This window comes from Pelodiscus sinensis, chromosome 17 (genome assembly GCF_049634645.1).
Source record: "Pelodiscus sinensis isolate JC-2024 chromosome 17, ASM4963464v1, whole genome shotgun sequence".
Classification (NCBI taxonomy): Eukaryota; Metazoa; Chordata; order Testudines; family Trionychidae; genus Pelodiscus; species Pelodiscus sinensis.
In genome coordinates, this window is record NC_134727.1 from 65,433 (window position 1) to 80,294 (window position 14,862).

General features: G+C 62.4%; 1 protein-coding gene across 2 annotated transcripts in view; it reads right to left on the minus strand.

Moving 5' to 3' along the window:
• Window positions 1–14,862, minus strand: part of LOC142818686 (START domain-containing protein 10-like) — a 175,853-nt gene that overhangs the window by 40,432 nt on the left and 120,559 nt on the right. The window contains exons 1-2 of one of the 2 annotated variants that reach the window (XM_075900005.1): window positions 1,683–2,996; window positions 424–539 (exon numbers count right to left, since the gene is read on the minus strand). The exons of the other annotated variant lie outside the window; for it this stretch is intronic. Coding sequence (XP_075756120.1) covers window positions 424–539; window positions 1,683–1,795 — 229 coding nt within the window. The 5' untranslated portion in view covers window positions 1,796–2,996. Of the gene's footprint in view, window positions 1–423; window positions 540–1,682; window positions 2,997–14,862 lie in introns of those variants that run through there. 2 annotated transcript variants of the gene reach the window in all.

The following is a 14,862-nucleotide window of genomic DNA, read 5'->3' on the forward strand; positions in this document are numbered from 1 at the left end:
GGGGGGGGGGGGGACGGGCCGGGCGTGAGGGCAGTTGGGGGGGGGGGGCCGGGCCGGGCGTGAGGGCAGTTGGGGGGGGGGGGGACGGGCCGGGCGTGAGGGCAGGCCAGCAGGGGACAGCCTGGGGGGTGCCAAGGCAGCTGAGGCCACACAGCCGGGCTGTGCCCCATAGAGCCTCAAATCAGGCCCCCCCCAGCCGGGCCCTACTTGCCCCTCACTGTTCCCATGCTCCGGCTCAGCCAACAGCAGCTCCCGTCCCCCCTGTGAGCGGGGAGGCCTGCCCCCGCCAGGGCACCGCGGCAGCTTTGAGCTGGCTCAGGACAAGCCCAGCAGCAAGCCAGGGAGGGAAGGAGGCCCCCCCGCCGCGTCATTTCTTGGGGGAAGTCACCATGGTGCCTGCCAGGGGAAACCCGCCTCACTGACCTGCTGACTCTCTGGGGCCGGGGCTCCGGCGGGCAGAGGGCAGGGATCTCCAGAAGCCTTTGGCAGGGTCCCTCGGCGCAGGCTCCTCCGGCGAGCGCGTTGTCGTGGGCCCAGAACTGGTTAAAAGACCAGAGCCAGAGGGCAGGAGTTAACGGCCGGTTTTCCGAGTGCAGAGAGGTAACTCGCGGGGTCCCCCGGCTCTGTCCTGAGACCCGTCCTATTCAGCCTAGTTATCAATGATCTAGAGAAAGGGCTGTGGTGGTGCGTCGGGGACCCCCCGATCCTGCCCCCCGGAGCAGCCAGACCAGACTGCGCCAGTCGTAGAACGGGGGGTCATTGCTCCTCCAGGACACAGCCCCGCACAGGCGATGTGGGGCCAGGAGGCAGGGCCAGGAGCCTCAGCCCCCTTGGGGTGGGTCCATCGCCCCCCAGCACCCAGCTTAGTCTGTTCCCTTCATGTTTCCCAGCCGGAGTCGGCCCAGCTCCCAGCCCTGCCCCCAGCCAGGTGCCGTTTCTGCCCCCCCCCCCCCTTGTCTCTCCCTCTGGGAAGAGCCTTGTTCTCTGCTCAGGCTGGGCCCAGGTGTCTGGGCCAATCCCCATGTGGGTGAGTCCGTGGGAATCGCAGCCCAGCGCAGGGGACCCCGGTCACAGAGCAGACCCCCCCCCCACGGCACAAGGGGTAAACAGTGAGGTGGCAAAATTGCAGCGGATACTAAACCGCTCGGGTAGCTAAGCCCAAAGCGGACTGAAGAGCCTCAGGAAGCTCTCACCAAACTCAGCGATTGGCCAACAAAATGGCAAATGAACCGTGATGTGGCTAAATGCAAAGTGATTCCCATTGGAATGGCCCCAACTCTACGTACAGCAGGACGGGGGCTGACGTAGCTACAACTCCCGGAGAGATCTCGAGCCATTTGGAGAGTTCTCTGAAAGCATCCACGGGGCTGTGTCTACACTACAGTGTTTTCCAGGGTGCCAGAGCAATCCCGGAAAAACTCTACCGCATCCAGGGAACGCGGCCACTTCTTCGGGTCAGTTCGGACAAGGCGGGTGCGTTCTTTCAGAAGCCCTGAATTCCTCCAGACAGTGTTGCAGGGCCCGGGGTAGTGGGAGCCACACGACCCCCGCTGCGTCCCACCATGACTTTACAGAGACAAGACGATGCTGTCGGTCTGATCCGCCCTTCCCTGAGATTCCCAGCACTCGCTTTGCTTTTAGGCAGCCACCGCGCAGCAAGCGGATGTGTCCAGGGAACTTACCGGAGTGGCATCAGCTTTGTGTACGCGCAGGTGGGCGGACACGTTCCCCTGCGCATCACTCGGCATTTCTCAACCTGAGTTCCACCCGCCTTGTGCTGCCCGGCACCCAGCATGCGGGTCCCTCTGGACCGGTCAGCTGCAGCTCTGGCACCGCCGCCTGCCCCTTCTAGAGCCTTCAGCAATCAGCTGAACTGCCCCGCTCGCGAGTCCGACTCACGCCCCTGCCTTTTTGAGCAGAGGAGCCAGCAGCGTCTTCACGCCCAGCCACGGACCCTTCCTCGCCCAGCCCTGCACTGCGCTAGCTTATGAGCCAGCTCCCTGGCCCGGGCACAGTGGGGAGCAGCGCCCCCCCTTGCAGGGGAGCTGCCTCTGGGGCTGGGGCCCGCGCTTTTTGCACTCTCCAGCCTGAAATCCAGGGTTCGAACTTGGGGGCTACAGGCCCGACACGGCACCCTTGGTAACCACACGGAGCAACAGACCGAGTGCAGGCCCGGGGGCTACGGACAGAGGATCCCCAGAGCCACGCTGTGGGGTGCCAAGCACTGGGCACAGGGGCACAGGGCCAGTCCCAGGCTCACCTGGGATGCTCCTTAGCTGCAGTTTTCACACCCCTCAGGGCAGACCCAAGCCCAGTGCAGGTCCCGCTCCAGGAAACTCTGCCTGAGCCCTCTTCTGGCTCATACCCCTACTTCCGGCTACCCCTCAGGGGCTCAGAAAGGGGGAGACCAAGCACCCTCCTGCACCCACATTGCCTCAGTGACCCACGGCCAGGCCTCACCTAGCCCTGCCGCAGGGGCAGCCTGCAGTCTGCCCCGGCCACTCGGCATTGGCAGGGGGCGTGGGCCTGCTGCCTTCTCCTGCCCCGGCCACCCCCCTGCTGCCTTCTCCTGCCCCAGCCACCCCCCTGCTGCCTTCTCCTGCCCCAGCCACCCCGCTGCTGCCTTCTCCTGCCCTGGCCACCCCCCTGCTGCCTTCTCCTGCCCCGGCCACCCCGCTGCTGCCTTCTCCTGCCCCAGCCACCCCGCTGCTGCCTTCTCCTGCCCTGGCCACCCCCCTGCTGCCTTCTCCTGCCCCAGCCACCCCGCTGCTGCCTTCTCCTGCCCCGGCCACCCCGCTGCTGCCTCCGGCCTCGCTTCAGGCCCTGCAGCCCGGGCACAAGGGCCAGGCTACAGCTACCACTTCCCTGGCAGTCTGACCCCTCCTGCCCCCCAGCGCAGGGAGCCTCTATTTATATAGGCCAGCTGGGCCCTCATTGGCTGTGGCTGCCTCTGCTGTAGGCTCCACCCCTCAGCCTCCCCCCAGGGCTGGGGTTTAACCCTTAAAGGGCCAGTGCGGGACACGCCTATCACTGCTTTTACAGCTCTCCACAACCCCCCAGGCAATGTATCCCAGTGTTTAACTCCCCTGACGGGAAGGACGTTTTTCCTAACGCCAGACCTAGCCCTCCCTGGCTGCAGTCTAAGCCCATTGCTGCTTGCTCGGCCCTCAGAGGCCAAGGACAATTCTTGTCCCTCCCCTTGTAACAACCTTTTATGCACGTGAAAACTGCTCTCATGCCTGCTCTTCTCTAGAGTAAGGGAACCCTCTGTTCTTCAGCCGCCCTTCCATGCCTCCTGCTTTCTAGACCCTTCTCATGTCTGATCGTCTCTGAACTTCCTCCCATGTGTCTACATCCTTCCTGAAAGGGGGGCCCAGACCTGGAGCCTGTGATCGGCGCAGAGCACCACCCCCGCCAACGCAGCCAGAATGAGGTTTGCTATTTTGCAGCAGTGTCAGACTGTTGACTCCTGTGTAGCGTGTGGACCACTGTGACCCCAGTTCCCTTTCTGCAGGGCTCCTTCCTAGCCAGTCGCTGCCTGTTGTGTGTGTGCAAGGACAGCTCTGTCCTAGGGGAAGTACTTGGCATTGTCCTCACCGAATTTCATCCTCTTTCCCTCAGACCCTTGTTCCTGTTTGTCCAGCTCCTTTGAATTTTGACCCTTCCCTCCAAAGCACTCGCAACCCCTCCCAGCTTGGGATCTTCCGAACTCTCTGTGCTGTTATCTAAATCATTGATGAAGATATTGAAAGAACCAGACCCAGAGTTGTTCCCGCACAGCACACCGCATGACTGTGAGCCACTGATAACTGCTCTCTGGGAACGGTGTTCTGGACAGCTATGCACCCACTGGATAGTGGCTCCATCTAGGTTGTATTTCTCCGGTTTATGAGAAGATCACATGCGACTGTAGCAAAAGCCTTACTAATGCCAAGATACACCACGTTTCCCACATCTCCCCAGCACAAGGCTTGTTACCCAGTCAAAAAAGCTAGCAGGCTGGTTTGACACGATCTGGTTTTCGACAAATGCAGGTTCTTATTTATCACCTTGCCATTGTCTAGCTGCCTGCAAACTGATTGCTTAATTATTTGCTCCATTCTCTTTGCAGGTACTGAAGTTAAATGGACTAATCTTCAATTCCCTGGGTTGTCCTTATTTTAAGAGGGATAAGGGATCTTTCGGAAAAGGCTTTATTTTCCAAAAGATCCGCGTCTAGACTGGCGCTTTTCTCCGGCAAAGCTCCGTGCTGAAAAAAAGCGGCAGCCATTTTTATGCTAATGAAGTGGAGGAGATTTAAATCCCCGCTTCATTAGCAATTGAGATGTCTAATTTGCATCCCCTTTACGAAAAAGGGATGCAGTCTAGACGTAGCCTTATTGTTTCCCCCTCTCACTGAGTAACAGGCCTGTCCTTGGTTTTCCTCTTGCTTCTAATATAGTTGTAGAATGTTTTCTTGCTACTCTTTATGTCTCTAGCTAGTTTAATCTCATTTTGCATCTTGGCCTTTCTATGTAATTCTGTCCTGACACAGGAGTGTTATTTATTTACTAACCAATAGCCTGTCATAAGACGGGATTTTCAGGTCTCTCCTCTATGTTGGTCTTCTCTCCTGAGCCTCCGGTCTCTCACTCCATGTCTCGCTCTCTCTCCTCCTACTGCCTCTCCCCCCCTCAGCTCTCCTCCGTCTCCTGCCTCTCACTCTCTCTCCGCTCTCCTCTGTCTCTGTCGGGGATGCATGCTTGTCCAGGCCCCGTCCCATGGGTGTGTACGTCACTGCCTCGCCCCCCTTCGCCTCCCGCCATGGTGCTCTGACTTCTGCACCACTCAGCTGGGCCGCCACGCGGGAGCAAGCAGCACAAACAGCCTCTCTCTCTTCTCCTCCTCCTGTCTCACCCTCTCTCTCTCTCAGCTCTCGTCTGCCTCCTGCCGCTCTCTCTGTCTCTCTCTCTTTCTCTCCTCCCCCTCCTGTGTCTCACTCTGTGGGTATGTCTGCACTAGCCCCCTAGTTCGAACTAGGGAGGCTAATGTAGGCATTCAAAGTTGCAAATCAAGTCCGGGATTTAAATATCCTGTGCTTGATTTGCATCTTCCTGGCCGGTCGCCATTTTTGAAATTTACAAGCCCGGACTAACTTCCGCATCTACACGTGGCAGGGACCTGGTAGTTCGAATTAAAGCCCTAGTTCGAACTACCTGTTATTCCTCCTGCAATGAGGTTTAGCACCAGGGACCAAGGGCAGCCAGGGCAGCCCAGCCAGGGGAGAGGGGTCCCTAAGCCAGGGCCCTGTCCCCCATCTCCACACCTCAAGACACTGGAACATGCACCCAGCCAGAAGCCCACCCCAGCCCTGCCTCCCACCTTTGTCCTGTCACCTGCCTCCTCCCAGGCTCAGGTTACCTGTGTGCATGAGGGACACACTCCCACTGGAATTCCCACCACCATCTAGGCATGATGCAGAGCCCAGGGAAACTGAGGCACGCATACGTGCTACAACAGGAGCATAGAAATCACATGCAAGAGAACAGAGCGAATATAATCCCCACTTTGTCACAGCCAGGGGTCTCTTGCCTGACTGCTCTGCTTCCGTGAGCCGGGTGACCATCTGTGCTTGTCCCCTCTTGGAATAACCATAGAGCTGGGGCTCCCCAGGCCTGCCCCTCCGTGCCAAGGGAATCCCCAGGGGTCCTCCCCCTGATCCCTAGCCACAGCCTTGGGCCCCAGGGGTTTGCAGGCAGGGGCGATTGGGCCCTTCCAGGCGGCATGAGCACAGGCGCCAGGATGTGGGGCACCCCCCATTCCCCGCTCTGAGCAAGGGCAGAGAGAACGGAGCCAGCGGCTCACTGTCCCCAGGGCCGGCCCTACCAAGAGGCAAACAGGCAGCCGCCTAAGGTGCCAGATGGGGGGGGGGCGCTAGGACCCAGCTGTAGAACACTGTGTGCGCTGCCAGTGCGGATGGATTCTCTCTGCGCTGGATGCAGAGATGGGGCGGTGCTGGGGGGCGCTAGGACCCAGCTGTAGAACACTGTGTGCACTGCCAGTGCGGATGGATTCTCTCTGAGCTGGATGCAGAGATGGGGCGGTGCTGGGGGGCGCTAGGACCCAGCTGTAGAACACTGTGTGCGCTGCCAGTGCGGATGGATTCTCTCGGCGCTGGATACAGAGATGGGGCGGTGCTGGGGGGGGGTCGCTAGGACCCAGCTGTAGAACACTGTGTGCGCTGCCAGTGCGGATGGATTCTCTCTGCGCTGGATGCAGAGATGGGGCAGTGCTGGGGGGGGCGCTAGGACCCAGCTGTAGAACACTGTGTGCACTGCCAGTGCGGATGGATTCTCTCGGCGCTGGATGCAGAGATGGGGCAGTGCTGGGGGGGGCGCTAGGACCCAGCTGTAGAACACTGTGTGCACTGCCAGTGCGGATGGATTCTCTCTGAGCTGGATGCAGAGATGGGGCGGTGCTGGGGGGGGTGCTAGGACCCAGCTGTAGAACACTGTGTGCACTGCCAGTGCGGATGGATTCTCTCGGCGCAGGATGCAGAGATGGGGCAGTGCTGGGGGGGGCGCTAGGACCCAGCTGTAGAACACTGTGTGCGCTGCCAGTGCGGATGGATTCTCTCGGCGCTGGATGCAGAGATGGGGCAGTGCTGGGGGGGGCGCTAGGACCCAGCTGTAGAACACTGTGTGCACTGCCAGTGCGGATGGATTCTCTCGGCGCTGGATGCAGAGATGGGGTGGTGCTGGGGGGGGGCGCTAGGACCCAGCTGTAGAACACTGTGTGCGCTGCCAGTGCGGATGGATTCTCTCTGCGCTGGATGCAGAGATGGGGCGGTGCTGGGGGGGGGCGCTAGGACCCAGCTGTAGAACACTGTGTGCACTGCCAGTGCGGATGGATTCTCTCGGCGCTGGATGCAGAGATGGGGCGGTGCTGGGGGGGCGCTAGGACCCAGCTGTAGAACACTGTGTGCACTGCCAGTGCGGATGGATTCTCTCGGCGCTGGATGCAGAGATGGGGCGGTGCTGGGGGGGGCGCTAGGACCCAGCTGTAGAACACTGTGTGCACTGCCAGTGCGGATGGATTCTCTCTGCGCTGGATGCAGAGATGGGGCAGTGCTGGGGGGGGGGGGCGCTAGGACCCAGCTGTAGAACACTGTGTGCGCTGCCAGTGCGGATGGATTCTCTCTGAGCTGGATGCAGAGATGGGGCGGTGCTGGGGGGCGCTAGGACCCAGCTGTAGAACACTGTGTGCGCTGCCAGTGCGGATGGATTCTCTCGGCGCTGGATGCAGAGATGGGGCGGTGCTGGGGGGGCGCTAGGACCCAGCTGTAGAACACTGTGTGCACTGCCAGTGCGGATGGATTCTCTCGGCGCTGGATGCAGAGATGGGGCGGTGCTGGGGGGGGTGCTAGGACCCAGCTGTAGAACACTGTGTGCGCTGCCAGTGCGGATGGATTCTCTCTGCGCTGGATGCAGAGATGGGGCGGTGCTGGGGGGGGGCGCTAGGACCCAGCTGTAGAACACTGTGTGCACTGCCAGTGCGGATGGATTCTCTCGGCGCTGGATGCAGAGATGGGGCGGTGCTGGGGGGGGCGCTAGGACCCAGCTGTAGAACACTGTGTGCGCTGCCAGTGCGGATGGATTCTCTCGGCGCTGGATGCAGAGATGGGGCGGTGCTGGGGGGGCGCTAGGACCCAGCTGTAGAACACTGTGTGCACTGCCAGTGCGGATGGATTCTCTCGGCGCTGGATGCAGAGATGGGGCGGTGCTGGGGGGGCGCTAGGACCCAGCTGTAGAACACTGTGTGCACTGCCAGTGCGGATGGATTCTCTCGGCGCTGGATGCAGAGATGGGGCGGTGCTGGGGGGGGCGCTAGGACCCTACTGTAGAACACTGTGTGCGCTGCCAGTGCGGATGGATTCTCTCTGCGCTGGATGCAGAGATGGGGCGGTGCTGGGGGGGGGCGCTAGGACCCAGCTGTAGAACACTGTGTGCACTGCCAGTGCGGATGGATTCTCTCGGCGCTGGATGCAGAGATGGGGCGGTGCTGGGGGGGCGCTAGGACCCAGCTGTAGAACACTGTGTGCACTGCCAGTGCGGATGGATTCTCTCTGCGCTGGATGCAGAGATGGGGCGGTGCTGGGGGGGGCGCTAGGACCCAGCTGTAGAACACTGTGTGCGCTGCCAGTGCGGATGGATTCTCTGTGCGCTGGATGCAGAGATGGGGCGGTGCTGGGGGGGGCGCTAGGACCCAGGTGTAGAACACTGTGTGCGCTGCCAGTGCGGATGGATTCTCTCGGCGCTGGATGCAGAGATGGGGCGGTGCTGGGGGGGCGCTAGGACCCTGCTGTAGAACACTGTGTGCGCTGCCAGTGCGGATGGATTCTCTCGGCGCTGGATGCAGAGATGGGGCAGTGCTGGGGGGGCGCTAGGACCCAGCTGTAGAACACTGTGTGCGCTGCCAGTGCGGATGGATTCTCTCTGCGCTGGATGCAGAGATGGGGCGGTGCTGGGGGGGGCGCTAGGAACCAGCTGTAGAACACTGTGTGCGCTGCCAGTGCGGATGGATTCTCTCGGCGCTGGATGCAGAGATGGGGCGGTGCTGGGGGGGCGCTAGGACCCAGCTGTAGAACACTGTGTGCACTGCCAGTGTGGATGGATTCTCTCGGCGCTGGATGCAGAGATGGGGCGGTGCTGGGGGGGGTGCTAGGACCCAGCTGTAGAACACTGTGTGCACTGCCAGTGCTGATGGATTCTCTCTGCGCTGGATGCAGAGATGGGGCGGTGCTGGGGGGGCGCTAGGACCCAGCTGTCGAACACTGTGTGCACTGCCAGTGCGGATGGATTCTCTCGGCGCTGGATGCAGAGATGGGGCGGTGCTGGGGGGGCGCTAGGACCCAGCTGTAGAACACTGTGTGCACTGCCAGTGCGGATGGATTCTCTCTGCGCTGGATGCAGAGATGGGGCGGTGCTGGGGGGGCGCTAGGACCCAGCTGTAGAACACTGTGTGCACTGCCAGTGCGGATGGATTCTCTCTGCGCTGGATGCAGAGATGGGGCGGTGCTGGGGGGGCGCTAGGACCCAGCTGTAGAACACTGTGTGCGCTGCCAGTGCGGATGGATTCTCTCTGCGCTGGATGCACAGATGGGGCGGTGCTGGGGGGGGCGCTAGGACCCAGCTGTAGAACACTGTGTGCGCTGCCAGTGCGGATGGATTCTCTCTGCGCTGGATGCAGAGATGGGGCGGTGCTGGGGGGGCGCTAGGACCCAGCTGTAGAACACTGTGTGCGCTGCCAGTGCGGATGGATTCTCTCTGCGCTGGATGCAGAGATGGGGCAGTGCTGGGGGGGGGGGGGGCGCTAGGACCCAGCTGTAGAACACTGTGTGCACTGCCAGTGCGGATGGATTCTCTCGGCGCTGGATGCAGACATGGGGTGGTGCTGGGGGGGGGGCGCTAGGACCCAGCTGTAGAACACTGTGTGCGCTGCCAGTGCGGATGGATTCTCTCGGCGCTGGATGCAGAGATGGGGCGGTGCTGGGGGGGCGCTAGGACCCAGCTGTAGAACACTGTGTGCACTGCCAGTGCGGATGGATTCTCTGTGCGCTGGATGCAGAGATGGGGCGGTGCTGGGGGGGGCGCTAGGACCCAGCTGTAGAACACTGTGTGCACTGCCAGTGCGGATGGATTCTCTCGGCGCTGGATGCAGAGATGGGGGCGGTGCTGGGGGGGTGCTAGGACCCAGCTGTAGAACACTGTGTGCGCTGCCAGTGCGGATGGATTCTCTCGGCGCTGGATGCAGAGATGGGGGCGGTGCTGGGGGGGTGCTAGGACCCAGCTGTAGAACACTGTGTGCGCTGCCAGTGCGGATGGATTCTCTCTGCGCTGGATGCAGAGATGGGGCGGTGCTGGGGGGGCGCTAGGACCCAGCTGTAGAACACTGTGTGCACTGCCAGTGCGGATGGATTCTCTGTGCGCTGGATGCAGAGATGGGGCGGTGCTGGGGGGGGGCGCTAGGACCCAGCTGTAGAACACTGTGTGCACTGCCAGTGCGGATGGATTCTCTCTGCGCTGGATGCAGAGATGGGGCGGTGCTGGGGGGGGGGCGCTAGGACCCAGCTGTAGAACACTGTGTGCACTGCCAGTGCGGATGGATTCTCTCGGCGCTGGATGCAGAGATGGGGTGGTGCTGGGGGGGGGCGCTAGGACCCAGCTGTAGAACACTGTGTGCGCTGCCAGTGCGGATGGATTCTCTGTGCGCTGGATGCAGAGATGGGGCGGTGCTGGGGGGGGCGCTAGGACCCAGCTGTAGAACACTGTGTGCACTGCCAGTGCGGATGGATTCTCTCGGCGCTGGATGCAGAGATGGGGCGGTGCTGGGGGGGCGCTAGGACCCAGCTGTAGAACACTGTGTGCGCTGCCAGTGCGGATGGATTCTCTCTGCGCTGGATGCAGAGATGGGGCGGTGCTGGGGGGGGCGCTAGGACCCAGCTGTAGAACACTGTGTGCGCTGCCAGTGCGGATGGATTCTCTCTGTGCTGGATGCAGAGATGGGGCGGTGCTGGGGGGGGCGCTAGGACCCAGCTGTAGAACACTGTGTGCGCTGCCAGTGCGGATGGATTCTCTGGGCGCTGGATGCAGAGATGGGGCGGTGCTGGGGGGGCGCTAGGACCCAGCTGTAGAACACTGTGTGCGCTGCCAGTGCGGATGGATTCTCTCTGCGCTGGATGCAGAGATGGGGCGGTGCTGGGGGGGGGGGCGCTAGGACCCAGCTGTAGAACACTGTGTGCACTGCCAGTGCGGATGGATTCTCTCGGCGCTGGATGCAGAGATGGGGCGGTGCTGGGGGGGGGCGCTAGGACCCAGCTGTAGAACACTGTGTGCGCTGCCAGTGCGGATGGATTCTCTGGGCGCTGGATGCAGAGATGGGGCGGTGCTGGGGGGGGGGCGCTAGGACCCAGCTGTAGAACACTGTGTGCGCTGCCAGTGCGGATGGATTCTCTCGGCGCTGGATGCAGAGATGGGGCGGTGCTGGGGGGCGCTAGGACCCAGCTGTAGAACACTGTGTGCGCTGCCAGTGCGGATGGATTCTCTCTGCGCTGGATGCAGAGATGGGGCGGTGCTGGGGGGGGCGCTAGGACCCAGCTGTAGAACACTGTGTGCACTGCCAGTGCGGATGGATTCTCTCGGCGCTGGATGCAGAGATGGGGCGGTGCTGGGGGGGCGCTAGGACCCAGCTGTAGAACACTGTGTGCGCTGCCAGTGCGGATGGATTCTCTCTGCGCTGGATGCACAGATGGGGCGGTGCTGGGGGGGGCGCTAGGACCCAGCTGTAGAACACTGTGTGCACTGCCAGTGCGGATGGATTCTCTCGGCGCTGGATGCAGAGATGGGGCGGTGCTGGGGGGGGGGGCGCTAGGACCCAGCTGTAGAACACTGTGTGCGCTGCCAGTGAGGATGGATTCTCTCGGCGCTGGATGCAGAGATGGGGCGGTGCTGGGGGGGGGGCGCTAGGACCCAGCTGTAGAACACTGTGTGCGCTGCCAGTGCGGATGGATTCTCTCGGCGCTGGATGCAGAGATGGGGCGGTGCTGGGGGGGCGCTAGGACCCAGCTGTAGAACACTGTGTGCGCTGCCAGTGCGGATGGATTCTCTCGGCGCTGGATGCAGAGATGGGGCGGTGCTGGGGGGGGCGCTAGGACCCAGCTGTAGAACACTGTGTGCTCTGCCAGTGCGGATGGATTCTCTCTGCGCTGGATGCAGAGATGGGGGCGGTGCTGGGGGGGCGCTAGGACCCAGCTGTAGAACACTGTGTGCGCTGCCAGTGCGGATGGATTCTCTCGGCGCTGGATGCAGAGATGGGGCGGTGCTGGGGGGGGCGCTAGGACCCAGCTGTAGAACACTGTGTGCACTGCCAGTGCGGATGGATTCTCTCGGCGCTGGATGCAGAGATGGGGCGGTGCTGGGGGGGCGCTAGGACCCAGCTGTAGAACACTGTGTGCACTGCCAGTGCGGATGGATTCTCTCAGCGCTGGATGCAGAGATGGGGCGGTGCTGGGGGGGGCGCTAGGACCCAGCTGTAGAACACTGTGTGCGCTGCCAGTGCGGATGGATTCTCTCAGCGCTGGATGCAGAGATGGGGCGGTGCTGGGGGGGGCGCTAGGACCCAGCTGTAGAACACTGTGTGCGCTGCCAGTGCGGATGGATTCTCTCTGCGCTGGATGCAGAGATGGGGCGGTGCTGGGGGGGCGCTAGGACCCAGCTGTAGAACACTGTGTGCACTGCCAGTGCGGATGGATTCTCTCGGCGCTGGATGCAGAGATGGAGGGTGCTGGGGGGGGCGCTAGGACCCAGCTGTAGAACACTGTGTGCGCTGCCAGTGCGGATGGATTCTCTCTGCGCTGGATGCAGAGATGGGGCGGTGCTGGGGGGCGCTAGGACCCAGCTGTAGAACACTGTGTGCGCTGCCAGTGCGGATGGATTCTCTCTGCGCTGGATGCAGAGATGGGGCGGTGCTGGGGGGGCGCTAGGACCCAGCTGTAGAACACTGTGTGCACTGCCAGTGCGGATGGATTCTCTCGGCGCTGGATGCAGAGATGGGGGCGGTGCTGGGGGGGCGCTAGGACCCAGCTGTAGAACACTGTGTGCACTGCCAGTGCGGATGGATTCTCTCTGCGCTGGATGCAGAGATGGGGCGGTGCTGGGGGGGCGCTAGGACCCAGCTGTAGAACACTGTGTGCGCTGCCAGTGCGGATGGATTCTCTGGGCGCTGGATGCAGAGATGGGGCGGTGCTGGGGGGGCGCTAGGACCCAGCTGTAGAACACTGTGTGCGCTGCCAGTGCGGATGGATTCTCTCGGCGCTGGATGCAGAGATGGGGCAGTGCTGGGGGGGGGCGCTAGGACCCAGCTGTAGAACACTGTGTGCACTGCCAGTGCGGATGGATTCTCTCGGCGCTGGATGCAGAGATGGGGCAGTGCTGGGGGGGGGCGCTAGGACCCAGCTGTAGAACACTGTGTGCACTGCCAGTGCGGATGGATTCTCTCGGCGCTGGATGCAGAGATGGGGCAGTGCTGGGGGGGGGCGCTAGGACCCAGCTGTAGAACACTGTGTGCACTGCCAGTGCGGATGGATTCTCTCGGCGCTGGATGCAGAGATGGGGCGGTGCTGGGGGGCTCTAGGACCCAGCTGTAGAACACTGTGTGCACTGCCAGTGCGGATGGATTCTCTCTGCGCTGGATGCAGAGATGGGGCGGTGCTGGGGGGGGCGCTAGGACCCAGCTGTAGAACACTGTGTGCGCTGCCAGTGCGGATGGATTCTCTCGGCGCTGGATGCAGAGATGGGGCGGTGCTGGGGGGGGGGCGCTAGGACCCAGCTGTAGAACACTGTGTGCACTGCCAGTGCTGATGGATTCTCTCTGCGCTGGATGCAGAGATGGGGCGGTGCTGGGGGGGCGCTAGGACCCAGCTGTAGAACACTGTGTGCGCTGCCAGTGCGGATGGATTCTCTCTGCGCTGGATGCAGAGATGGGGCGGTGCTGGGGGGGGGGCGCTAGGACCCAGCTGTAGAACACTGTGTGCGCTGCCAGTGCGGATGGATTCTCTCTGCGCTGGATGCAGAGATGGGGCGGTGCTGGGGGGGCGCTAGGACCCAGCTGTAGAACACTGTGTGCACTGCCAGTGCGGATGGATTCTCTCGGCGCTGGATGCAGAGATGGGGCGGTGCTGGGGGGGGGTGCTAGGACCCAGCTGTAGAACACTGTGTGCGCTGCCAGTGCGGATGGATTCTCTCTGCGCTGGATGCAGAGATGGGGCGGTGCTGGGGGGGGTGCTAGGACCCAGCTGTAGAACACTGTGTGCGCTGCCAGTGCGGATGGATTCTCTCTGCGCTGGATGCAGAGATGGGGCGGTGCTGGGGGGGGCGCTAGGACCCAGCTGTAGAACACTGTGTGCGCTGCCAGTGCGGATGGATTCTCTCGGCGCTGGATGCAGAGATGGGGCGGTGCTGGGGGGGCGCTAGGACCCAGCTGTAGAACACTGTGTGCGCTGCCAGTGCGGATGGATTCTCTCGGCGCTGGATGCAGAGATGGGGCGGTGCTGGGGGGGGGCGCTAGGACCCAGCTGTAGAACACTGTGTGCACTGCCAGTGCGGATGGATTCTCTCGGCGCAGGATGCAGAGATGGGGCGGTGCTGGGGGGGTGCTAGGACCCAGCTGTAGAACACTGTGTGCGCTGCCAGTGCGGATGGATTCTCTCGGCGCTGGATGCAGAGATGGGGCGGTGCTGGGGGGGTGCTAGGACCCAGCTGTAGAACACTGTGTGCACTGCCAGTGCGGATGGATTCTCTCGGCGCTGGATGCAGAGATGGGGCGGTGCTGGGGGGGGTCGCTAGGACCCAGCTGTAGAACACTGTGTGCGCTGCCAGTGCGGATGGATTCTCTCGGCGCTGGATGCAGAGATGGGGCGGTGCTGGGGGGGCGCTAGGACCCAGCTGTAGAACACTGTGTGCGCTGCCAGTGCGGATGGATTCTCTCGGCGCTGGATGCAGAGATGGGGCGGTGCTGGGGGGGTGCTAGGACCCAGCTGTAGAACACTGTGTGCACTGCCAGTGCGGATGGATTCTCTCTGCGCTGGATGCAGAGATGGGGCGGTGCTGGGGGGCGCTAGGACCCAGCTGTAGAACACTGTGTGCGCTGCCAGTGCGGATGGATTCTCTCGGCGCTGGATGCACAGATGGGGCGTTGCTGGGGGGGGCGCTAGGACCCAGCTGTAGAACACTGTGTGCACTTCCAGTGCGGATGGATTCTCTCGGCGCTGGATGCAGAGATGGGGCGGTGCTGGGGGGGTGTTAGGACCCAGCTGTAGAACACTGT